This window comes from Amia ocellicauda, chromosome 15 (genome assembly GCF_036373705.1).
Source record: "Amia ocellicauda isolate fAmiCal2 chromosome 15, fAmiCal2.hap1, whole genome shotgun sequence".
In the NCBI taxonomy this organism is placed as follows: Eukaryota; Metazoa; Chordata; class Actinopteri; order Amiiformes; family Amiidae; genus Amia; species Amia ocellicauda.
Genome location: NC_089864.1, coordinates 8,740,157 through 8,767,044, shown reverse-complemented (window position 1 = coordinate 8,767,044; position 26,888 = coordinate 8,740,157). Strand labels below are relative to the sequence as shown.

Here is a 26,888-nt window from a genome sequence, read left to right as displayed (position 1 = left end):
AGTATTGACATGACATCAGTTGTTTCCAACTTTTTTGGTTTCTTTTATTTTTGTAACCCTTCAATAAATTACTTCTGCAGCAATAGGAGCAAAACCTTGCTGCTGAAATCTAATTTGTATATCTTCCTTTGGTTGGAAATGTATTAATCTGAATCTTCATGCAGTACAAGAGAACTGAACACTCCCCTTAAAAAAAAAACATCTGTGGAAGAAAGGCTTTATTAACTGTGTTAACAGCCGCCGCCAGTTGTTAATAGGTGTAGCTGCGCTGAAAATGTTCCAATCTTAGCCAAGGGGTTAATGGTGTTACACTTAATTAAAGCATGAAGTCACCCTATGTAAACGGGCTTTCTTCTTGTGCACTCCTTCCACGGGAACAAAGACGTGAAGATCAAGACAGTTTAAAGGTCGCAAGAGACAGTTTGACAACATCTTGAAAGGGTCCTGTATATGTCTGAGATAACTATCGAGGCAGACGTGTAACAAAGCTTGAGCTGGGTCACAAAACAGTCTCTAAAGGATAACTGTGTTGTCTTCGAGTAGCCGTGCTCATTCCACAATCGGCTTCAAGCTGTTCGGGTTGTGGTCAGTTCAGAGAAGTGTAAAGTGTAAACTCTTGTGGAGTTGCCTGACAGATGTATCGATCATGCTCAGCTTTTATATTGCGTGGTTCTCACTTATTCAAATGGAAGTGCTACTCCGTTGGCATCACTTGATTTGTGCGGTTTATTGGTAGCTAGTGTTTTAGATCACAGATCGATAAATAATAATAATCAGTTCAAAAATGACAATAAACAAATCACTACAATAATTAAACTCCTGCTAGTCCCTGCTACAGTTGCAGTTTTATCTGAAACAACTGTTTGGCATGATGCACTTTTATCATACTTTCTTAAATTGAAGGAACAACAAATGAATTCTGTGTGTACTTGAATCGGCATCTATTAACATTTCACTCTGAACAATGTGCACTTAATACAGTAGGCTTATTTATGTTCTTACATTATTTATATTAATGATTCAATTACATTTGTGGTGCTATGTGATTATTTTTATATAAAAATAAAAGATTTCTTATAATACTTATACATGAAAGTGCATTTGCAGTGTTCTGTGCCCTTTGTGGATGTTTTAAGGGATATCTATAGTGAAGTTATTTATGTGGTATGTTTTCTGTATATGTTTTAATCAAAAATATAGATAAGTATTAGAGCAAGCATACAAAACATACAGAAAGCTCCTCTTCCCGCTCACACAAATAGCATTAGCCTGAACTCTTTCAAAGCACAACTCCAAACTGCTGTGATAAGCAAGCAGAATTAATCATGTTGCTAAAGCCAAACACTACCGTTTATTTTGTTTATTGTACCTTACTTTTGAATCCTATTAGAGCCCTGAACCCGGCCTAACTGAAAAAGACTGCCGACTTCACTCAATTAGCCGTAATAGGATTAAACGTTGGTATGGAATGGGAGGTTTAAATAGCAGAGGAATTTTGGCAGACACCTGCTACATGCACTAAATTAATCTCATAAAGTCTAGTATGTAGCCCTGTTAATTGAGCATTTATTCCTAGCACTGTGTCTCTTAGCTGAATAAGAAGCTGACATGAGAGCAGCCTCTGTCACCGATCGGCACTGTTGCCAAGAAAACATCTGGGACTTGGAAACATCTGGGCAGTGAAGAGGAGGAGGGAGAGGGCGAAGGGAGGAATCTCGTCTGCTGCGGTTCTTTACCACCCACGTTTTAAATGCGCCATGTGGCTCGGTTTGAAAAACGGAGTGTTAAAACCTTTTCATTAATAGCAAAATAGTTAATGGCTTTCTGGGGCAGAACCACCTGGTAGTAGATGTGTTAATTGTTGAATTGATCAGTATCAGTAGGTTATACCATGTGTGCTTAGATAGTAGTGCTGTTTTTCTTTACAGCGCAGAGGAAGGGCTGAGAAAGTCCTGACCAGATCTTCAATAATCCCCTGGCCCAGACAATTATTTACTTCCCCAACTATTGGATGCGAGTGCCTATACAAAATATATATTTTCTAATAACCTTTTTCATCTGCAAGAAAGAAAATGCCGTTCAATCTTTTTAACTTGGTTCACGTGGACAGATTTCTTCAGTGAATGAAGCAAGCAAACAAATATATATATATATATATATATATATATATATATATATATATATTAAGTTTATATTAAGTTTAAGTAAGTAAAGTTAAAGATTAAGATTTAGTAATTTCCTCAGCCTACATATTTGCTCATTTCAATAATATAATTTCCTAATTTCCTTCCTATAATTTCCATAATTCCTGGTAACCCTCACCCACACTTGTGTGACTGTTCTCCATTCAGATACAACACAGGAGGTGTTTGGGTTCTTCTCTGCAGAACCATTCACTTTTTCCCTTCTCTTCTCAGTTACCGCCATTTGACCTTGAGTGCTTCATTTTATACCACGATGGTCTGATTATTTTTTATTTGTTATCCTGTACATCTTGGCAGCTCCAAAAGGTTTCATTTCTTCTAGTGCAGACTTAATAGTTTTGAAGGTAAATTGGTCCATTGTCCAAAACTCCTCAGTGAAAAGCTTTTCCACAGCAATATATTGCTTTACATAACTGACCTTTCAAGTTATTTTTAACCCATAATTATATAATACTTTCCAAGGTTTGCTTTAAAAAAAATAAGCTCTGAGCAATAAAACTAGAATTTCAAGCATAATTTATGAAAAACTACACTAAAGCAAATGTCAAACATATATATATATATACACTCACCTAAAGGATTATTAGGAACACCATACTAATACTGTGTTTGACCCCCTTTCGCCTTCAGAACTGCCTTAATTCTACGTGGCATTGATTCAACAAGGTGCTGAAAGCATTCTTTAGAAATGTTGGCCCACATTGATAGGATAGCATCTTGCAGTTGATGGAGATTTGTGGGATGCACATCCAGGGCACGAAGCTGCCGTTCCACCACATCCCAAAGATGCTCTATTGGGTTGAGATCTGGTGACTGTGGGGGCCAGTTTAGTACAGTGAACTCATTGTCATGTTCAAGAAACCAATTTGAAATGATTCGACCTTTGTGACATGGTGCATTATCCTGCTGGAAGTAGCCATCAGAGGATGGGTACATGGTGGTCATAAAGGGATGGACATGGTCAGAAACAATGCTCAGGTAGGCCGTGGCATTTAAACGATACCCAATTGGCACTAAGGGGCCTAAAGTGTGCCAAGAAAACATCCCCCACACCATTACACCACCACCACCAGCCTGCACAGTGGTAACAAGGCATGATGGATCCATGTTCTCATTCTGTTTACGCCAAATTCTGACTCTACCATCTGAATGTCTCAACAGAAATCGAGACTCATCAGACCAGGCAACATTTTTCCAGTCTTCAACTGTCCAGTTTTGGTGAGCTTGTGCAAATTGTAGCCTCTTTTTCCTATTTGTAGTGGAGATGAGTGGTACCCGGTGGGGTCTTCTGCTGTTGTAGCCCATCCGCCTCAAGGTTGTACGTGTTTTGGCTTCACAAATGCTTTGCTGCATACCTCGGTTGTAACGAGTAGTTATTTCAGTCAAAGTTGCTCTTCTATCAGCTTGAATCAGTCGGCCCATTCTCCTCTGACCTCTAGCATCAACAAGGCATTTTCGCCCACAGGACTGCCGCATACTGGATGTTTTTCCCTTTTCACACCATTCTTTGTAAACCCTAGAAATGGTTGTGCGTGAAAATCCCAGTAACTGAGCAGATTGTGAAATACTCAGACCGGCCCGTCTGGCACCAACAACCATGCCACGCTCAAAATTGCTTAAATCACCTTTCTTTCCCATTCAGACATTCAGTTTGGAGTTCAGGAGATTGTCTTGACCAGGACCACACCCCTAAATGCATTGAAGCAACTGCCATGTGATTGGTTGGTTAGATAATTGCATTAATGAGAAATTGAACAGGTGTTCCTAATAATCCTTTAGGTGAGTGTATATATATATATATATATATATATATATATATATATATATATATATATATATATATATATATATATATATATATATATATACAGAGAGAGAGAGACGTTATTTATTATGGTTGATCAAACTTAAAAACATGTTGGAAAATCCAAGCTATAAATCCTCAATTTTGGTTTTTATATTGAAACAAAAATAAAGTACTTTTTATTTTTAAATTACTCTTTTGCTGTGCAGTATTAGAAAGTTTCAGAAGTTCGTTTGCCCTTTAAACAGGAAAGGACCTGCAAATTCAACAGACCTGGCAGCTTGCCTAAGAGAAACCTGTGGGGAACATAACTTTCAGTCTTAAAGTCTAATAGTCAATTTTTGTGGAGTCTACAAAGTGCCCTCAAAAAAATGCCCACCTTTGTGATCATAAAATAACTATTTTTAAAACTTTACCTTACATCACTTTGTACCAAGAGGTTTCCTTCAATCAGATTTTATAAAAGGGTGTCTAAGGTTTCCACCAGGCTATTGTGCTAACACTGAATGATTGAAACAATAAATTTTCAATATCCCCTCAACCTCCATTGTGTGACCTTAGTGGTAGATGTTATTTTCTCAAGACACGTTTTTTACCGTTTCACATTTTACTTCAGCCAGGCCTACGAGGCCCAGAACCGTGCGGAGATCAAGAGCAAGGAGACTGATTGTGACAGCAATCCCGTGGGCCACACGTCACATCACAGAACCTCTGGGGAGCCGCGTACAAGGTGGCACCTTTTCCAGGAGCGCCGGAGATTAGGGGCTACAGAATGAAAACCGAGCTTCCCAGAGTGGGTGGTCTCACCCAGACGAGGCGCCACTAAGACCCTGGAGTGGTGAGAGGTGGCCAAGCGCACATAGCTGTTGTCTGCGCTCTCGGGGGGTGTGTGAGTGCGATGTGGAAGAAGCTCTTGAAAAGGAACTTGTTGGCAACTTTAAAAAAGAACGGCCGTCATCCGTCTCCCCTGCTGTTTACCACAGCCGTGAAGTTACAACTCGCTACACCCAATAAGGTTGTTGATAGAACGGATACAAAATTATGGATCTATCTCCCTCTGCCAACTCTTTGGGGAGACCAACTCCTGTGAGAACACCCAAAGGTGCAGAAACAACAGAGGTAAAGGCAACAACACGAACCTGTACTAGACACATTTCAACATGAAAGGGCTCCAATGGAGAAGTGCAAATAGAGGTTTGCTTTGATGTGTTTGAGGTATGCTTCAACAGCTGTTGCTTTCCCTCTCTGAAGATCTGATCCATTTCCTTTGAAAATTAGAAGGTGCACCAGCCAACCTTGTAGGAATTCCTTTTCCCTTTATCTGCTATAAAAAAATTCAAATGAAAACTACTGATCAGCCGCATTGACGGTGTGGAGAAACCAAAGGAAATAAGAGGATTTTGTTTAGGTTGCGTATCTCAACTCATATCCCCGTCCAGATCAACACGTGCACACAAACTGAATTATGCATAGGATTAGTGTGAGAAGGGACAAACAGTATTTGCTGAAATGTCTTGAGATTATGTCACCTCTTTGCTTGGAGTTATGTGCGTAAATGCGGTGAAAGATTAATTAAGAGACCTAATTATTTTAACCTTTAAAATACAAGGAACATTTTGGGTGGTATCAGACTCAAATCCCCTAACCCTTTTAATGCATCACCATGTGTTTGATAATCACATTAGAAAGTTAAAGTTAGACGGAAAAAGCCTGTCTGTGGCATTTAGCAGCTTGTCAATATCTGTACGAAAGCCCGGCTGTCCTCTCTGTCTGAGGCTGTTGACTGAAAGGGCTTAAAGAGTTCTGGACAAAATACTCTGTTTATTGGATAATTTAATTAAGCTATTTTTTCTTAGCTTTCCCATTGATATTGTGTAATCAGAAAGGAACCCACATCCTGAGAAGAAAATAAATTCAAATTCCCAATGAAACAACTACCCTATATTATCCCCTAAAAGGCTTTTATTTCCGGTTTTCTCCATATGATGCTAATCTACGCCAGTGGTCTGCGGTCTGTTCCAAAAAGCTCTTTTGCTTTGTTTAAGGAACAGCACTCATTAAAGTATAAAGCCATTAATCCCTCCTGAAAGGAAATCTCTCTTTGAAAAAAAAAAGTCACCATACAATAGAGTGTTAGAAATACAAAAAGTCCTCTATTTTTATTCAGTTTTGACCTTTTTAGAGCTTTCTGAATATGATTTTGAAAATAGGTGATCATGTTCTTTTGTGCAATAGGGGAAACACAATCTAATAACTACAAAATTGAATAAATACATTACATATATCATTTTATTTAACATGAAAAAATGTTTCAAAACATTGAAGAATGCAGAAGCTAATTTTAAAATGTGCAAGAGCGTGGATGTGATTCTTCTAAAATGTTGGTACCCATAAGGTGTTTTCGTTAGTTTTTGATCGGTTTGCGGTTTATTTGTTTCTGATACAGTTTATGTGTTTGTTTGGGGTTGAGCGAACATTTTGTTGTGTTCTCCACATCAGAAGAGCTGCCCACTATAGTGTTATAGATAATAGTAGTAGCACTAGTAGTATAATTATAAAGAGGGAATACAGCAGGAGGAGGTGGGAAAAGGTGAAGCTATTGGGATCCAAAGGAGAGTTTTACTGCTCCATGTAGTGCCGATAGTGGGCCTCCACACAAACTCTCCACTCTCTCAGTCCCTCACCAACACGCCAACATGAACCCTGCCCCAGCTCCCCTGGTCATAAACTACATGTGTGGATGGATGGATGGATAGATAGATCAACTCCAGAGTGCACCCCTGACAATGCACTAGGTTCATACACTTTTATTATGTCCTAAAACCTCTAAGGTGTAAACTATAACTTCTGACATCTATGACAGATTATAGTCGGGCGGATGTGGACGTTTTGGTACCTTGTGTTCATTGGGAGAAGCGTGAGTGGCAGAAGGGTACTGTCCATAGAAGGCCTCGGGGTAGGGCTGGTGTGGGTAGGGCTGGTGCCAGCTGTGGTAGTGTGGCCCGTCGTGTCTGTGCGTCTGCTGGCTCCTGCGCTCCTCCTCCTCCATCTGCTCCTTCATCAGCTGCATATGCAGCTCTGACCGCAACTGGAACATGCTCTTCCTCTTGGCACCGCTCTCCGTCAAGCTGAGAAAACACACATGATGTCAACGCCGGCAGATGGACGGCACAAAAACACTTACGGGAATTTCAAATATGTCATCCAGGGATTTTCTAATTTCGTTTTTTGGTGTCTTGACTCTTTGAAGTAATGGAACTTCAGAAACACTTTTTAAAAATGTACAGCACATGATAGGTATTAATTTAACTCCTACACTGATAACCCATAACAGGAATATCAAGCGCTAGTTGGCATACAGCAGGAAAGCGAAGTATATTCCCCTTGAATAAACACTTCTCCCTCTGCTTCTCATAGCCATCAGATATGTGTTTATGAAGTATGCTGGGTCTATTAAATTTTATTTAAAGTGGTATGGCATTTCAATGTGTGAATTCATTTAATATATTTTTAACCATTAGCAACATAGTTTAAAAACCTGGATTGCTGGCATCAAGGGTCTAGATGTTTTGTACTCTGTAATATTTATCATGTCATTTTTTAGCATAATATTGTAAAGAATACCACTATATTACGGTTTGTACTTTTTCTTGAAACCAAGTTCCTCTGCCTTGTGGAGCTGCTAAATCTATAAATCATTATCAGAGTGCAAATAAAGTAGAAATACATCTCCGCTAAGACTGTCCCAAATCTGTAGTGTCACCTCAGACAAGACAGAGAACTATGTTTTGAGAAAAGTATAATAATAAAAATATCAAAATAAAAACTCAAAATATAACCACAATTAAAATGCATGTACTTTTTTGTCTTGGGTGTGTATATAAAATATTAGAAACTAGAGTGCTTTTAAATTAAAAAAGTGCCTCCTTGTGTCACATCAGTATCCCAGTACAGCAGCTTAGAGTAGAGCTGAAACTCTAGAAAGAATAGAAATAGGAGACCACTGTGTAATAGAATAAAAGATGCTGAATTTCAGCTTGATGTTTTTCCACTAACCTTTGTGTAACAATCCTTCAGATTATGGTTTAACAAACAGTAGAGTGTAACAGTACAGCATTTACTGATATCACATCTGCATTGAACATATGCTCTGATCAAACTTATGCTTTAAAATATGAAATAAAACACACCAATTGTTTTCAAAACAAGCTACTAGTGTGTGTAGGTTATTTGACGTGTTACACTCCAACTGCTCGGAAGCTGAACCGCGATTCAAAACTTCAACTTGACTAATTAAGTGTGGAAGCCAGGCTGCTCTAATTAAACGATCCCATCAGTTTTATTAACAGAATTGCGATGCTGCTTTTCACAGGCGTTAAGAGACTCTGTGTGATTCAAACAATTCTCTCATAACGATGTCTAGTTTTGTTATGATATGAGCGTATTTTTAATAATATATGAGGAGCTGCCAACAGCAAATACATACTTTTGAATTGTATTACGAGTCAGCACAATAAAAATTTAAATAGTCCCCTGTGTGTACCTTGTTAAGATGTTTTACACATTAATATCTGCAACGGCTGTTTTTCCATTGCGTTGTAAGTAGACTAAGTTCGAGTAAAACGAGATAACATAATGCAGTAGTTTTCATCACTGTATAAATTAGCATTGCTTAAGCATCAGAACCTTATAGGCACATTTTATATCATGCTAATGTAACTGTTTTTCCCCCCACAATCCCACTGGGATATATACATTTAAGTAATGAATCAGTAAGTAAAATGTACTCACTAGACCAAATGTTTCAGTATTTCCACATCACAGTTAATCCAGTGAAGCATTGACGCAGTGTTTGCGTTCGATGGTAAATGCCCCAAAGTCCCATTTGCCATTATTTAGGACCCAAGAAGTCTGTAGAATGACCAACAGGTTATTAATCCTGTTGTTGGACTCTGTTCCTCATCCCAGCCCTTTACTTTGTACTTGCAACTGTGCCTAAATGACCAAGCCTGATGTCACACTGCTTTCAAAAGCCATGTCCTGTAGCTAATTGTCTTTTCTTAGCCATGTTTAATGAATGATACACACTGCCTTTCTCAGACTGAGAGGCTGGCAGATAATGAATTTGAGATTGACAATGCGAGGGGGAGAAATAAAAAGTGGCAGATTAGGCCTCACTCCCAGGCCCCGCACACTGGTAAATGAAGACACAGAGCATCAACCCATTGAGAGGGGATTAGACTTTTCCACAGAATAATCAACAAACATGGTTAGTCTTTGTGGGAACGATTGACTTCAGCCTTTTTTTTTCCTGGCCAGGCTGTGTGGATTTGCTTAGAATATCTGCGGCCATGGCTCAACAGTATTCCCCATTAGAAACGAAGCAGGAAGGGAGATTTGTGGCTTTCTGAGATGTTACTCTGAAAAATAAACAGAGCAAATACTACATGGCTCTCTAACAAGGCTACGGTGCCACAGGAAAATCGTACTCTGAGCACGGTTTGCACTTCAGAAGTGAGGTAATTGGCAAGTCTTGTGCTGCCGTTGTCTGTAACTCCTTTTTTCTCACTGCAGCGAAAAGTACCGCTTAATATTATTCCTTCTGCTGACAACACAGTCAAGTGCTATTTCCGTATAATTGCCCTCACAAGACACTAGGAGGTTTTTAAAATAAATCAAGAAATTGAGCTATGTCCACTCGTTTGCATTCCCTGAGAAAAATGTCTGTATTTCGGATCTGGGAAAAAGCTTCTTGTCAAATAAAATGATCTGAAACCGTCAACAGGCGAGAAAGTATGTGATAATGAAGAATAGGTCATAAAAAGTTTTTTTTATATTTAAATGCAACAGGTGTTCATTTATTTATTTTTCTTTCCCTGTGTTGTAAGTGTGTTGATAACTTTTAACCAAAAACAGCAACCGGGTTTCTCAAGTGCTTACTAATTGTAGACAGCCTCTTAAAGCAGGACATTTTTGCATAATTGAAAGACCCACGCAGCTCCAAACCTTTGAACGAGCCAGGAAGATTATTATAAGCTTATTAAGATTAATCCTCTGGAAGGGAACATGGATAATCAAATAACAGCAGCGTTGCAATCAATAATATACATTACACCAAGACTTTAATGGACTTATTTTTTTCGAATTCATCTCCAGAACCTGAGGAAAGGAACTTTGATCAAATTTCATTGGACTGACCTTCTTCGTATCGGCATCAGTGCGACTCGCAATCACAACGTTACAAATGATCGCCTAAATTTGTCTGGACGACATCTTAAAGGGAGCTCTGGTCTGGTTTATTAAAGACAAAAACGGCTTTAGATGATTAAATGTGGTTGAAGATGTATTTGGAATAAATAATTGAACACATTCATAAATAAAAATCCATGAGGCGCACTTCCTTGGGAATATCATTTTTTTCCCCTGCCAGAGAAAGATGTAGTGATGTTTAGCCAACTTTGACAAAAAAAGTAGAATATTTAAAGAATAAAAATGGATAGAGATGCAACCGAAAAATGCTCACAGCAGGACAAGGTCTACAAGTAAAGAAGGCAAGCTGTGGCTCCTATTAATTATACTGAGGAGGCTCCTACTGATTTGTCATGGTTGTTGTTGTATGATATATTAGAGGGTGACCTTTGTGCTAATAGGGGATATGTGGAGCCATTTATATCTCGAGTGCTTGAAGTGGTTGAAAGACAGACATTCTCACTTGCTGTGTATTATAAAATACGCTTTGAAAGACTGAAAGCAGTACAAGTGCTCTTGACTCTTTGAAGGGAAGAAAAAATATATAAAATCCTTGCTTTCCAGATTGAGCTGCTTAAATTTGTTTTTCGACTTGATGGACAGCAGGGATCTTTGAGCAGAGTCCTCAGAGGACAACAAAATGAGCATTGTCATCCCGTGAAACATGCTTCAAAAGTTGTGCTCACGTCTGTGAAGACTAGGTTTTTTTCTTCTCCCCCCCGTTCTTTCTTTCCTCCACCTCTGTAACAGGAAGTGTGTGTTGTTCTGGAGGAACTTTGAGGAGTCGTGTCACAGTCTGGTGACCCTTTCTGCTCATTAAAACATTCCCAGAGACAGTTCTCTGCGTGATGCTATGTAGCTCCAGCAGCCATGAACTAATTTGGAGTCCGTGTTTTGATCATACACTGGTGAAAAGACCAAACAATATTTTTCTCTTTCAACACACAGATGTCTTTCAGCAGCTCATCAGGCTTTGTTACTCGCCTTTAAAGTAAAAGGACCTATTTATTTGCTCTTTTCACAACTAATTCTCTTTTTTGTCCTCTGCGCCTCCTGCAAAGCTAGCAGTCAGACACTACGGCAAAGTCTTTCTCTGCGGAGGACTTGAATCACTGAGCAGGGATAATGACGTGGCTGAGGTAGACAAGTTCAAAATGAGAAGCGATATACAGTCGGTTTGAAACACAGGATTGGGTAATGTGTTCATTTGCCTTTTAAAATATCTCTGGTCTGGAGGATGATAACTAAACTTTTCAGAGTGCCATCACATTTTAATCATCAAGTTATGAGGAAGTATGTTCATTTAAGGGTACTTGGAGAAGAATTGCTTTTGTTTGCAAAGTCCTTGCAGATACTGTGATGTAGTTTTTTGTTCAAAGTTTAGCAGAGTTATTACCTGAGCAGGGAGCGGAGGGAGACCAGTCTTAACAGCATTTTAGATAATTTTTTCTGTGGGTTTTGCATAGTTTCAACCTGCAGCAGTCTGAGAGTAAATACATATTTTGTGTTTCGGAAATGAGGGCAGCTCGTTTATAGGGCTGTAAACGAAGGTTGTTGCGAGGGCAGTAAGGGACTGCAAACGTGCAACTGTGCCCGGCACTTTGATGGCGGCTTCCCAACCCTTTCGCAATTTCTCCCACATAGGTCATTTTCATTTGACAGTATCGACTGCTTTGAAAATAATTATACAAATTCATTCTGGTTAAATAAATTACATTAATGAATAAATGTTGGCTTGGGGTGGTAGACAATGGGCCACCAGTCTCCAGAATATTTATCTCATGCCTGGAGGAGGTGAGCTGAATTGGCCGCAGCTCCAGACCGGCCCTCATGCTGTGCGCCGACAAAGAGGTCAAAGGGCGCTGCGTCTGATCTGTGCTGTCCCTTGTTGTAGCAGCAAGATAACAAGCCTATGTATTGCTGTTGTTCTCTGCAAAGGTCAGGGGGGGTTGTTTGTTGTGTTTTTGGCATTATATTGTCATACTGTTGTTGTTTTTCAAATATACCACATATTTGTTATTTTCAAATTCAACAAAACCACAAATCAAACTCAACAGTCCTGCACCCTCTTGTTTATTGTGTGTTAAAAGGTTAGATGAGAATTCCCCTGTGAATATCAGGCCAATGTCAGGAAAAGGTAAGAGTGAATTCCCCTGACCTGTGAGCGCCAACCTCATATGAGCAGGACCGTACACCTACTGATTACCAGAATCTGCGGGACTTCATTGATGATGGATATTGTAGATCACTGATGTGGTTGTGTAGATGAATCCTGCCATTGAAATACGGTGTCTGATGAGGGTCACAGCCCCGTGCATGCTGCTAATGCTGCACTACCTTACTTGGGCTACTTAAACAACCTTAATTAGTGGGCCGCTGCTGGTGATGTCAGCTCTGGTCGTCTGATCAGTTTTTTGAGCCTCCCGACATTTTATTGTGCCTTCCAGGGACAATGTCTGTCACAATTCACCAGGCCAATTACATGAAAGATCGCTCGCTGCATCTGAAAGACAGTCCGCGTCTGAACGTTAGAAATCCCCAACTCCATTCCAGTCTCTGTCCCGTTGTCCCTCAGTGCTTTGCCTTTACTACAAGGCCACGAGACGTCTGAGCTGACACCTCTGTAAGAATCGGCAGGATATTTATGATACAAGCTGGAAGAGATACAATAACTCGAAAGTTTCTTATGCTACAGCAACCTCAGCGGATGTTACCTGAGTGCTACCTGAACAAATTGGATCTTTTTCAATGACCTCTCTCTGCCTCTCCTTTATGTGCCGAAGCCGAAACTGCACTGATCACCGGTGTGCGCTCTGTGTCTGTGTTGAGTAGGGATGTGACTGAGCTGACAGACATCCGCATGTTCTCACACCTAAATGTAGCATCAATTAAGTGGTGGCCGCCGTACACATGCATTGTCAGTGGTTCTGAAATGTTTTCAGGGTGAAGCCCGTACAAGATAATGCAGTAAAGTCTTAATATTATTATGCAGGGACCACTAAGAACGATGAGTTTCAGCTTCTGTGTGAATGAGAGGCCTTGAATGTTCATTTCACTAATCATAAATTTAGCTTTAATTTCCGAAGCAGAGCCAAGGATTAATGCGCTCTTACCTCATGCACAAGATGTCTTAAAGAGGGGTGTGACTTCATCGTTGTATCCACTCACTACATTTCAACCTGCTGTCTTTTTATTGTGCCACCAGAGGGCCCCACAACACCACATATCAATTGCTACTGTGCAGTTTTAACTAATGTACTGCTACATTGATCTGAAAACCAATTCCAAAAACAACATACGACATTTAAAAAAAAAAATATATATATATATATATATATATATATAAAGTCATTCTACAATTTTTCAGCTGCTGCTTCAATTGAGTCGGTTATATCTGTTTAATTACAAAATATATATACATTATTATACGTTATTGTTATATATAATTAATATCATCAGTTGAAAAGTAGAAATAATAATTAAGAAATAATGGCAAAATGGGATGGAGTACTTTTGGAAAATTTTCATGCCTTTAAACAGGTTAAGGACAGTAGACTAGGGCTGTAAGTCCTACACAACTGGTAATCAAGGTCCTATAGATCCAGAAATTGACATATAATATGCTGACCATGTGGAGTGTAGACCATTAACAGACACCGGGGAAAGTCACAGCTGTACCAACAGAAGCGGCTGAGAAAAAAAGAAACATCTTACAGTGCCAACAGACTTATTATTCACAAGTCTAATCCTTTCCTGAGAATAAGCAGCCGATTGATGCTGATTTGAGATCCACAGCAGATCTCTCCACATCACAGGGAAGGCAGTTCTGATAAGCTGCTGAGATGGGCAGAGTCGCCGCTCAACTTGTTTACAGGGAAACATCAAAGAAGCCTATATAACGAGGGGGGCTCACAAGAGTTTGCAAAAGCTGGAGTGCAGGGAGTGTCATATAGACTGGAGACACTGATTTCTAAGGAGCGGCAGTGAAAAGTTTGCCTGAAAGGATGTAACAGTAATAAATGAGTATAATTTGATTAAGATTGTATTAAACAAAATGCATCCCGGAATAACGTGGCTTCCCATAACAGGCGTGAGTTATTTCCACTACAGATATACAGATGTGCCCTGTCATTGTGATGCTGTCAAAACGCCACTCACGGTCTGACCCAGTCAGCATATTACAACAGTTGCCCTTCTCACGTAAATGGCAAACTCCCACACACTCTCTAACCCACCGCTTGACTGGAGTTTCATCAGATTCCCATACATAGCCAGCCCTGGTCAGTGACTGGTGCTGTGTTGACCTGTGTTCTGGTCCTTTGGGTGTCGTTGTCATTTAGTAACAAGAAGTGGCTCTCTGAAGGAGGGATGAGAAGGAAAGCCCCGGGAGAATACGGCCTACACGGCTGATCTATAACAAGGCCAAGGGGAAGCAGTTGTTGCTCCAGTAGGCTTAGTCATTCATATGCTTTGTGCTCAACCGACATTTATTCTCAAAGAATGGCTTTAAGGAGACACAATGAGTCAGTCTTGCATAACCTAGAGCTGTGTGTTGGCATAGCTTGGATGTCCCTTGTCAATATCACCATAATGCCGTCGATATTCCTCCCAGTAAACTTTGAAAGTGATTTATATAGTGAGGAAGCCTTTATAGAAATGTTAACTATCTGTAGATTAAGTCTAAAGATTTGATATTTAGAATGACTAATTCTGGAATGCAGAATGAGCATGCAAACAGTAACCTAAGACAGGTGGCCACTCAGCCCGTGTTTTGTGTCAATAATACTATATATTGTATTTCTCAGCAGATATATATCACTTAATGTTTTACATATAATAACCCATTTATACAGCTGTGTTTTTACTGGAGCAATCAAGGTACTGTGCCTTGCTCAAGGGTACAACAGCAGTGTCCCCCACCTGGGATTGAACCCATGACCCTGCACTCAGGAGTGCAGAGCCCTGACCACTGCACACACTGCTTCTACCTGCAGATTGACCCCAGAGCAAGACAGCAATGAAGATAAACTCGAGAAATCACATGATCTGCTGTATGCCAAGTGACAGGAATCCTATTCACCCTCAAGGGACATATTTATTCGAATGTGGACACATTTGAGAGACAGCCCTGTCGTTATGTATGGAGGTTGTGATGACAAGAGAGTTATTGTAATCTAAGATCCGTGTAGATAAGAGCTGGCCAGCCATCGTCCCAGACAGTCACCATCCTGCACAGATCTCTAAATCAGCAATTGATAAACTCATTGAGCAAACAGTAACTGTGACTCATTAAACCCAATAATGTTGTCTATTTAATATTATACAATATCACAGTGTGTGTGCTTCAGACAAAACCTAGAAAATTGGAAGTACCCTTGCAATAGACACACATGGTAGCTGAGTAAAAATAACTGGGTCTCTGTCACTGTGTCAGAGTTTTCAGCTGTGCCAGCCAAGTGCACACCTCCCTTCAGAGAGCCAGAGATGTGTGCAATGTCTGTGGTTTAGGTCACCCGAGGATAGCACTCATGGCACCGAGTGCATAAGAGTTGCATCTTGTGGTTTCCACCCAATCTGTGTCCTTGTTGTCTTCAGATGTGCACCAAAGTGCACCAAAACTATGTGTGTGTGTTTTCCATTTTGCGTTTAAATGATGCTTTACTAACATAACTGAGAACCAATGATCTGTACACAAATGACCAGCCTGTGGACTGTAGTGGAATGTGAAATATCATGTTTGCACGCATCGCAGTGGTCAAAAATGTGTTATTCTTAGAAAACAGTCAGGCAAGAGTAATGTGAGCATGAGTCATTCGCTCATGTGCCTCCAGAGTGCTGGGTCCAGAGCTCACCTTGGATAACGTTTTTCTGTGCCACAATGAATCTTCCTGTCGATTCCTCCTACAGTAATGTGTGCAACAACCCTGTGATGTTATGTAAATATTTAAGTTCCCGATGGATTTTCCTGAACTCTGTCTATTCCCATGCGAAATGCAAAGTGATATTAAAAAGGGGAACTGGATATCAGCAGTAGTCCTGTAGGGTATTTCTGCTAAGTCATCTTGTAGGCTGAAGAAAGCAAAACAATTAAGTCACTTGAAATGCCATCCACTGCATATTAGTAGCACGATAGTATGTTTTTAGTTTGTTTGTTTACATTGTATGTGTCAGAAGGAGCTCTTTGTGTTCACCATTGACCACTCCACTATTTAGACATACTTTATGTAACCCATTCTACACACCGGTTCTGCTCATATTGAAATACCCCCCCCCCCCAATTCTTGGATTTTCCCTAGTTTATTGTTTGACTCATATCTTCCTACTCTACAGCTATGCATTATTTTAAGTAAAGGAGAAATAGATGATAAAGCAATATGCCCCAGATTACATTCCTACAGATTCAACACTCTTGGGTTTATTTTTCAGTTGAAAACAATTCTATTAACTGGGTGTCAGTCATATCATGTGAGTGCTCATTAAAATTTCCCCGTACCCTTCATGTCCTGACTTAAAGATGTATGAAGTGTAAAATGTTCATTGTGCTATTTTGAATAATCACGTTTATTTATTTGAGTGCAATGACACTACTGTAGGACAAGCAAATGGAAACATTTCCTGACTACCAAAAAGTTGTCGTATAGGTAACCTTAATGATTTCTATGGAGTGGCAGTGCAAAGACTACAGACCATCTCTCTTAACTCAATACTGGAAATCTTTGCAGTTTTCTTAAGTCTTTTGATTTTGCAGATATTCATTATTTACACAAATAAGTAAAGTTTAATTAACCACAATTACGTAACTAAATTAATTATTGATTGATCTGTGTGAATATTTTCAAATATGTCCTGGGAATGACCGCCGAAACCAACAGCACGTGACATTCTCCAACACAGCTCAAAACAGTGAAGTACAGATTGGCTATTTGAGGACCATACCAAACTCTGTTTATGTTTTGCGTGATATGGTAACCATGGATTGCACCATAATATACCATATTATTGTCCCACTGTCATGCTTTTTATTCTGGCTTTGTCCCATGACTTAACATCTAGGATCCAAAACATGTCAAGGCTTCACACTCGCAAAAAGGGAAGCGCTGCTGGGATTCATTGGCTCATTTGAATGTGGCCAATATTAGTCCTGCAGCACAGTGGTCTGAACCAGCGGTGGATCGATGATGTGACCCAGACGAGCGGGTCATAAGGTGACAGCACACAACCAAATCTCAAGGTGTCCTGCTGTGCTGTGGCGTCATGCCATTTGGGCACAGAAGGGCACGTGCCCCCACAAATTATTTCCATTTCTGTAAATATCATTTCTCTTAGATGACCCCTTGCCGCTACAGTATGCAATTTAGTGACAGCCCCTTAATCAGTGCATTCACGACATCGAGGGTATACCTGGCGCTGCTTGTGTGCATGTTGCACATTGTCTGCTTGGCAGCAGGTACAGTACACCCCACACTGAACAACACTTTATTAAAAATTCCCTTTTTTATGCATTTTACTTTATCTTGCTTATTCAGTGGCAGTTTGAAGCATATATATTGTGGTATTTTGTTTTTATGCAAAACATTTTTATAGAGTTCCGTTATTAATCAGTATGCAATTGGTTCAAAACAATATTTAAGGAAATAAAAAATATAGGTGTTTAATCTCTCATACTATTGTTTTATATAAGAACATAAGAACATCAGAAAGTTTACAAATGAGAGGAAACCATGTGACCCACCGTGCTTGTTTTGTGTCCACTAAGTGATACAAGAATGTCAATATGTCATATGTCAGTGACAACATGTCTATAAATGTGTTTTTACAAAAGTACAAAACGTATTTTTTTTTATTGTAAAGATATTAAATGTTTTTGTGTAATTGGGGTGTACAGCATAAATCCCTGTCAATCATTTTACTGTTGGTACTTTATTATGTACGTGTGCAGGTGCTTTCATGAGTTACAATTCCTAAAAGTTAGCAGAGAAGGAAAAAAAGTTAGATCTTGTAATACTACTAACTACAGGTACTGTTGCCTCCAGAATTATTCACATCCTTCATAGACTGCAGTGGGTTTTAGCGTAAACAATCGTATTTGTTTCAATAATTGAATGACAACAGTACTATTGTCAGATATTCAGTATTGGACTTTCCAGTCAGAAACAGACAAGTTTCATCATGCCAAAATATCAACAGTCAAGAGATCAATATATAAGGGAGGGTCCCACTCCACCAGTTTTAGATGCTACCCTTACACTTTGTTTGGGACCAAGCAAAGATGTTTTCACAGTAACTGGTATCAGAAAAACCAGTGGCTAGAATACAACACAAACAGAGCAATCCTATTGAATATACATGTGGAGCAGTACTTTAAAGTACACTTACATTTAAAATAACTTGGGATACCCTATAGATGTAATTAAAAGCATTAAATACCAGCCATTTGTAACAATCGTAATTCGTTTTCCAACTGTGCCCCCCAAAACATTGAGCTGCATGTCGCCCCTGCTGCCGTGTCTGAGTCTTCATCGGTTCACAGCATCACTGTGCAAAACAGACACAATGACTGTCGTATTCAGCTGTAAGAAGCTACAGCAACAGATGGAGCTGAAACTCTGCCATTGAGGGATTTATCAGCACTATCTAGTAAATACACCATTTATGATATGTAAATGCAAAGTGCAGTTCTGCAGGTGCCTGACTAAATGTATATATATATTATCTAGACTTGTTCTTGTTCTCCTGCTTTAACCTGGTTTTACACACCCTTGTGTTTCATGCTTTTGTTACCCCACTTCCCTTTATTGTACAGGTTCAGTGAGTCCTTAATTAAGTTGCTCTTTTAATTCGATTTCATATTTTAACTGTCTTCTGCACTCAGTTCTGTGTTTCAGTAATACCCTGCTTTAGATGTGAGGCAAACACGAATCCCTTCATTCATCCCTCTACTTGTATAATAAAGTATTGTTTACCAAAAGCTGTCTAAATTACTCAGACAAAGAAGAGAATTACACTGCATCAAACAAAAGCCCAAAACAATTATTGTTTCTGCATGTGCTTGATTGCTAAAATTGCAGAGATTTGAGCATTGGATTAATGAAGGGATGAAGGGACTTCTGAGTGCAGTGTTTCAGAAGCTCAAAGCACACGTTCTTATAAAGTAACTAAAACCCGGACCACTCAAACCAAGTTACTCAAAATGTTGTCTAATTTGAAGATGGGTGGGTACACAAGGCACTGTTTGAGATGTTTCAGATGTATGATAAAGTCCCTTGCAACTTTACAGGTAATGCATTGTCTCTCTCCACCCCCTTCTATATTTCTGTATTATGTCACAATGGTTGATAGCAGGTTTGAAGTTTGATAACAAAAAAAAAACACAATATAGCTTCACTTATTTTGCACAGTTTATATATTAGTTTATATACCGTTTTTATATCAGCTAATCTTTTGAATTCAAAATATTCTTTCCCCATGATTCTTTACAGACTGATATTACTGTTATTATATTTAATGTTTTGGTTGCTTTCTTTTTTCATATGTAAGATTTTTTGTATCAATATTATGTAGAAATGGACAGATTGAATCATCTTTATATAACTTGGAGCAAACGATAATATACAGCTTCCTGTAGTTGGATTCTCAGGGAAAACTAGACATACCTGAATTTAAATCACAAAACTTGCTATGTTCTCTTATTTATCTTCAGAAACTCAACATTTTGAGAATATTACCAACCCAAGAATATTCTGTCAGCATTGTCTCTATCCCTATTTCACCTTTTCAATTCTTCGCTCCACTAAGCTCCTCCAGCAGTTAGTAGGATACTTGATCATCAAATATCACAGCTGGATGACTCATTTTCCCCAGACTGTAATTCCCAGTATTATTATTGGTTTTCATAAAGGTTGACCCATTCCTCTGTCTGAAAGGTACATATATATTCGCCTGCCACTGCAGTAAATATACGAGCAGAATATTCAAAAGTCCTATTCAGAAAAACAGCCCGCAAATCTCAGCGCTGTTTGTACGTATTGTGTTCAGATCATGGACTTTAGATATAAGTCTTTCAATTTAATACATTTAATAATCCTGCTGAGCAGCACTTTCATGAAGGCTGCACTCAAAACACGGCATGGCAATTAAACTACAAATTAAGAAGCTTCCCTTTAAGCCAGACCCATTTCAGGCACAGAGATTGCTCACCAGCTATATCTTTAATTAATTTCATATCTAGAAAGAGCCATATCAAACGAAGCACAGAGCAGACCTGAGAACATTCTTCAGTTCAACAAATATGGAAGGAAAACAAAATCTGAATTGGAGAAAATAGCTTTTGCATATTCAATAAATTGTATTTCATTAAAATGCCCAATAAGATCCACCGAAAAATAAGTGGCACAGATATTACAATATAGTTTAGTAAACACTAACCCTTGATACCTTAAAAACATAACCTGCAATCCATGTATCATACACTTAAGGACACAAAGAAGGAAAAACAAATGTAAACATATACCAGTCTCTGCCATTATACAGCAAGGAAACCAAATAGCAGTCTATCAAGCACTGACAGCACACTTCAGCACCAGGCATTTGAAACTAGCAAAACTATTGTGTAATAAATAATAGCATGTAAATAAAGCAGTTTTCAGAGACTTTGCCTTGATACAACTGTAACAATGGAAAGGAAAGTGATACCCCAACCCATTGTTGTTCTTCTGAAAAGCTAAACATAGTCCCACAACAGTTTACCCAGGGATGCAACACAATAACAGATACAAGTTTGCATATTTAAGTCCAGAAGGGATGTGGGCTTATTAAAATGAATGTTATCAAATTGTCACAATTGGTTTGCTATTTGTGGTCCTCTCTCTTGTTCCTCTTTATATGACTGACACTTGACCTGGTGTGAGAGACCTCCTGCTTTGCAAATGGGTGTAAATACATGTGCTTCAATTCTCCCCTCTGTCTGCAGCAACCTTTCACAGAAAGATAACACATAAACAAAACACACTCTAAATCAAACGTGAAAGAATTTTGCATCTGTATATATTCTTACAAAAAGTAAATAAATGTGTTACCTGGATACAAATGTCTTAAGATTGAGTGATGGCAGACATTGTGGATCTGGTATCTAGTCTAGATCATCAGCAATGAAAATGAGCATCTTGCAGTGAAAGGGACGCTAAATATAAAGCAAAGATCATTTCCTCTTTTTAGATTTGTGTGTGTGTGTGTCTTAGGAACTGTGTGCAAAAAGGAAGTTGATGAACCAATCAATTATTATTATGTATAAACGCGCCGTGTGTACTGGGCAAGTGACGTGTTCAAAAATTGTAAATACAGCAGGAAAACTGAGGCACAGAGACTTACAGTTTCATAATCCTGGTATTTTGTTTGCTTATTTTGTGTATATGTATTCCTTTGAGTTGGGTTTTGGAGGGGTGGTCAGAATTGGATGTTTAACATGTGGTCTCTGAGACATGTATCTTTGTATATCCCATTTATTTCTACACAATAACTTAGGGAAATATTTTACAGTGAAGCGGTAACAGTTGCATTGGAAATCAAATTATGCAATTGCTCACAGTTTTGAAATCTGAGATTGATTGGAAAGATTTCCGTCTATTAATACCTCCAGACAACTGCCAGGCACACTTAGTGCTTCTTCTGTGATAAAATCAAGACATGTATTTATTGTCCTGCTATTCTCAAGAATTAGACAGACAGTTAGAGAGACTGATAGAGAAATCAAGAGACAGAGAGAGAGATCAAAATAGAGAGTGACTAAGTGGTCCTTTGATGGATTTTCCTTGTTTCTTTTTAAAGTTCATTTGTTTCCACCATCAATGCAGGCACTTTTGGGTTTGTGGTTTCACAATAAAAACGTTTATTTTGATGAATCATCTTATCATCTGATAGTTCAGCCCTCATGACCTAAATATTCTAACCAGTGCACTACTTTAACTGCAGGGGGTGCAATATACAGCTCATAACATTGGCATTTAAGATGAGAAATATAGGGCATAAATGCAATCCATTTAAAATGCAATAATTTGTGTGTTCCTCACCCACAGGCTATGGTGTTGTTTATCCACACATATTACAGGGAGCTCTTCACATTGTGTACAGACATCTCTCTGTATAATTGTGTCACTTTACTCAATTACATTTCCAAAGCACAATTGAAAACAGTATCTTTACTACATCAGGGCATGAATGTAAGATCCTGAAGGGCAAGTCATGGACACTAAACCCAAGAGCACCATGGAAATGTTATACTTATTCATAAAACAGTGAAGATAAATGTTATATTGATATTTTAATTCAAATCTACGCAAATCTAGACAGAACCTGTTTGTCACTTTTCTATTGCTCAAATACGATATAACAATCTAAGAACAACAGACATTCAAAAGGGTTCAAAGGGTAATTTGGAAAGAAAAGTAGTAGTCATAGCAGAAGTGGTAGTGGTTTATACTCACAAAACATTGTTAAAGATTATAGTAATTAATGTAATTGCTAAAATGTACTATTTTAAAATACTAGCATGATAAACTCACTATAAAATACTCCTTTAAAATACACAAACTTGCCAATAGTCTACTGTACTTACTTTCCATAATACAAAATAATTTGATATATGGAGCCATACAAACCAAATGCATTTTCACATTGATGTTTAATATTCTGAGCTTACTCACTATATATATATATATATATATATATATATATATATATGTGTGTGTGTGTGTGTGTGTGTGTGTGTGTGTGTGTGTGTGTGTGTGTGTATGTGTGTATTCAGTACTGTGCAAATATTTTAGGCAGGTGTGAAAAAATGCTCTAAAGTAAGTGCTTTCAAAAATAGTCATGTTAAAATAGATTATATTTATCAATTAACAAAATGCAAGATGCTGTTTTGAAGGCAAAGGGTGGTCACATCAAATATGGATTTGATGTAGATTTTTCTTCTGTTCACTCACTTTACATTTAATTAATTGAAAAATATAATCTATTAAGCATTCTTACTTTACAGCATTTTTTCTCACCTGTATATATATATATATTTTATTCAATTAAGTCTATTTTCGAAAGCTAATCTTCTGATCTTTTACACCAATCCAGTCCATTTGTAAGAATAAATAAATTACCAATTTTCTTAAAATAAAAAATTAAAACACATATTTAAAAATGTCTTTGCATACATTGTAATAAAGATGAAAGACTGACTTCGCTTTCCACATGGCAAAAATCATACTACACATAAATGACATGCAAAGGGTTTGTGTACCTTCCTGTATTGTCATATCACTGGTGAGTGAAGGGTGAGAGTTAGTATTTTTGTTCATTTAGATTTGCATCAGATAAAGGCTTATTCAGTGCACTTATTTAAAGGCTGGACATACGGTATATTTATTGTGAGCTTCTTAACAGGATGCCAAAGTGGACGGATTCCTTCAGACCAGATCTCACGCAACCTGGACAAACCCAGTCGGCCACCAGTGATAAAGCCGCAGCTTCCCAGCCACAGCTGTGTTCTCATGACGGTCATCCAGCCAACAGGTTCCTGGCACTACCTAACCGTTTGCATGTAGCACTGCCCCCCCCCGCCCCAGGCATCTAGTCACGACAGTCGCACACTCATGATTGTCATACTTCCCTCTTGCTAGATCTCAGCTCTTCAGTTGCTGCTCTGTTGCCAGCAGGACAGGAGTGTTAACAGTTCTGTCTACATCAAATCCTCCTATTGGTTTGATAGGTGGGCAGTGTGTGAATAATAGCAGGTGGACATATGTATATATATATATATATATATATATATATCTGGGGTAGTAATAATTAGAGATTCTCAAAAAATAAAAATAATACAAACAAAACAACAACCCCTTTAAGAGGGGAAAGTCTTGCTCTTAGAGCCCTTCACTTCCCTAGTGGAAATATTTGTGATTTACTGCTGTAAAAGGTTGATCCTTTTAAGTAGTGGCATTTTTCCTCAGTCGGGACTCCCCTTACTGATTTGGAGATGTTGTTGAGGGATCTTACGACACACGAACACAACACTTGTTTTGTTGTTTTGGTAAGTTTGGTTTTGTTTGTTTCAGTTTTGTTTTAATTGCATAGCAACCCCTTATCATGTTGCGTATTTCATCCACTAAAAGCCATTCTGTTTTTTAGATGCCCAGTAGACAATCATGGGTTTGATATCATTTTTACACTGGTCCTGCAGGAGCCCCTACCCTGCTGGTTTCTGTTCCAACCGAGCTCTCAATTACTTAATTGAACCCTTAATTGAACTAATAATTTCCTAAATCAGAGCCTTTTATTTATTTTAAACAGTAGGAGTTTTAAGTATAAAATTCTATAAATAACTTAATAAAGAACCAACTATTTTAATACACAATTTAATAAGTCAAGTCTAAGCAGATTGTTACTTCAATTAAGTAACCCTGTCCCCAGGGCCAGGGTTAGGAACCTCTGACTTAGACTGCCCTATGACACATACATACATACATACATACATATGTGTTTAACCCTTTTTACACCACTCAAACAATATCGAACATTGGATCAGACGTGGCCTAGTAATTCATGACTGCATCACCCTTACTTATATTTACTGCCCTCTAGTGGTGGAAATACCAAACAATTATGGTTCCCACAATTCAAATGTGTTGTGTATTACTTAGCCATTGATTTACAAACTAAAACAATCAATGTCCAATCTAACCAGTAAGCATTTAAAATGTGATCTGTTGGCTTTGTGTGTCACAAAACATGATCGTCTGGCCTTTGGGAAACAGAAGAACTTGATTGTAGAGAGGCTAAATGAGGACTGTCAATATATTGCTGACATTTAAATTCTAAAGGGAAGTAAGAAAAGCAGACTTCAGATGGGGTTCAGTCCTGAAGATCAGTCCATCCCTCTGTCAGACACAACACACCAGTTCTACTGCTTCAAATACGCCACACGTTATGGTTCACGATGTTTGTGGTTTTTTAAACAATTGAGACTGCACCTAATTTTGTTTTCCTAAGATGCTGGATTATTACATTTTGATAATAACGTAATACTGTTCTAGTTTTTATAGCACCATACTACTTGGTTGTTTATGTTTAGATTACATCATTTAACATAAGAGAATCTGGATGCTGTCGGTTTCAGGGAAAGCTTAGGCACCTTTCAGGTTTGAAAAATGCAAAGGTAGACTTGTTTTCAAGTAATTGATTCAATCAAGTAATTCCTTCCAAAATCAAGTTAACTTTTTTATTCATATTTCAGCATAAACCTGCAAAATACTTTACATTCGGGCATGAAATTAATTTGCTGCAATATTGAAAATATACTGTATATTGATTCCTAGAAGTTAAGGCAATGGGGAAGTATCTTAAGATTTATTGTGGAAAAATGTCGGAACAAAATGTATTACAGTATAAAATCCCCCCTATGAAGAGGCAAGAACTGACACAATTTCCCCAAAATATGAACTAGAACACAGAGAATGAAACCGCTGTTTTGGTAAATGTGTCTATTTACGTGCCTGGTCTTATAATGTGATTTCAGCACATGGCATTGTGTAATGTAATATTTCCTTTAAAAATAAGGATGTTGGTGTTTTGTTTCTCAGTCATTGGTTGTTTTTCATCAATCACAGCCTGCACCTCCACAAACACTTTTCTGTCATATCTTTCTAAAATGACTCACTTACTATAAGGATAACACTTCATGGTTTACATGTCATGATATAAAATAGATACCTAAACAACTTTTACAAAAGGAGCAATCCCATCAATCTCATATGTATTTAATTCAAGGAATTACGTTTTCAAAAGCCTTTCATAAATATGGTGAAAATGCATCTGCTGTACTGTCATGTCGCCATCTACCGGCCATTGTAGTGTATTACTTACGTGTTCAAATAAATCACGGTGATGCTCGTTTATTCCCAGAGCAGATATATTCAACTAATACAAATTAAATTAAGTTTTAAAAATGTGACATGTCTCATTCTGAAAACAATAAGGGATTCGGATGGAAGTACATCTGACTTATATACTTCTTTATCTTTATTCCACCTTTATCCAAGGGAAAGAAAACATGAAAGCCTTCAAATTAACATTCAATGTGTAGCTGCTCATAGGAAGATATAAAAAATATGAAATCTTATTGAAATTGAACGAAGAAGGGAACCATTCGCTAGTGAGAAACGCTATTAATCATTTCAATCGATGGGCAACAGAAGTTGAAATAAACCCTTAACTAATTCCTCAGTTCACTCCTAATCATCTCCCAGGCCCTTCGTCTCCTCAGGCTATTCATTCAAGACGTTATTACAGTTGAATTGCATGTCACCGGGGTTAAGGTCATGCAACTGGGAAGCTCTTCAAACAGATTTCAGAGGTCCTTTGTGGTGTGGTAATGCATCTCTAAGGGTCATTGTCATTATCATTATTTACCCCCAAAGGCGCTATCCTAAGGACAGTGTATCCCTTGTGCACTGGCAAAAACTATCCATGTTTCAGCACAACACACCACCCTGACACATTGTTTCAGTTTTCCATTGCATGTTTGAACTTTTGAACTGCCTGTATGGCTGCCCTTACTAAACACCTGTGATGCTTTACTTCCCTCATCACAG

General features: G+C 38.3%; 1 protein-coding gene across 2 annotated transcripts in view; it reads right to left on the bottom strand.

Moving 5' to 3' along the window:
- Positions 1–7,135, bottom strand: part of tfec (transcription factor EC) — a 40,482-nt gene extending 33,347 nt beyond the window's left edge. For both annotated transcript variants that reach the window (XM_066724260.1, XM_066724261.1), the window contains exon 1: positions 6,905–7,135. In XM_066724260.1, the coding sequence (XP_066580357.1) occupies positions 6,905–7,105 (201 nt within the window). In that variant the 5' untranslated portion in view covers positions 7,106–7,135. The remainder of the gene's footprint in view (positions 1–6,904) is intronic.
- Positions 7,136–26,888: the final 19,753 nt, after the last annotated feature.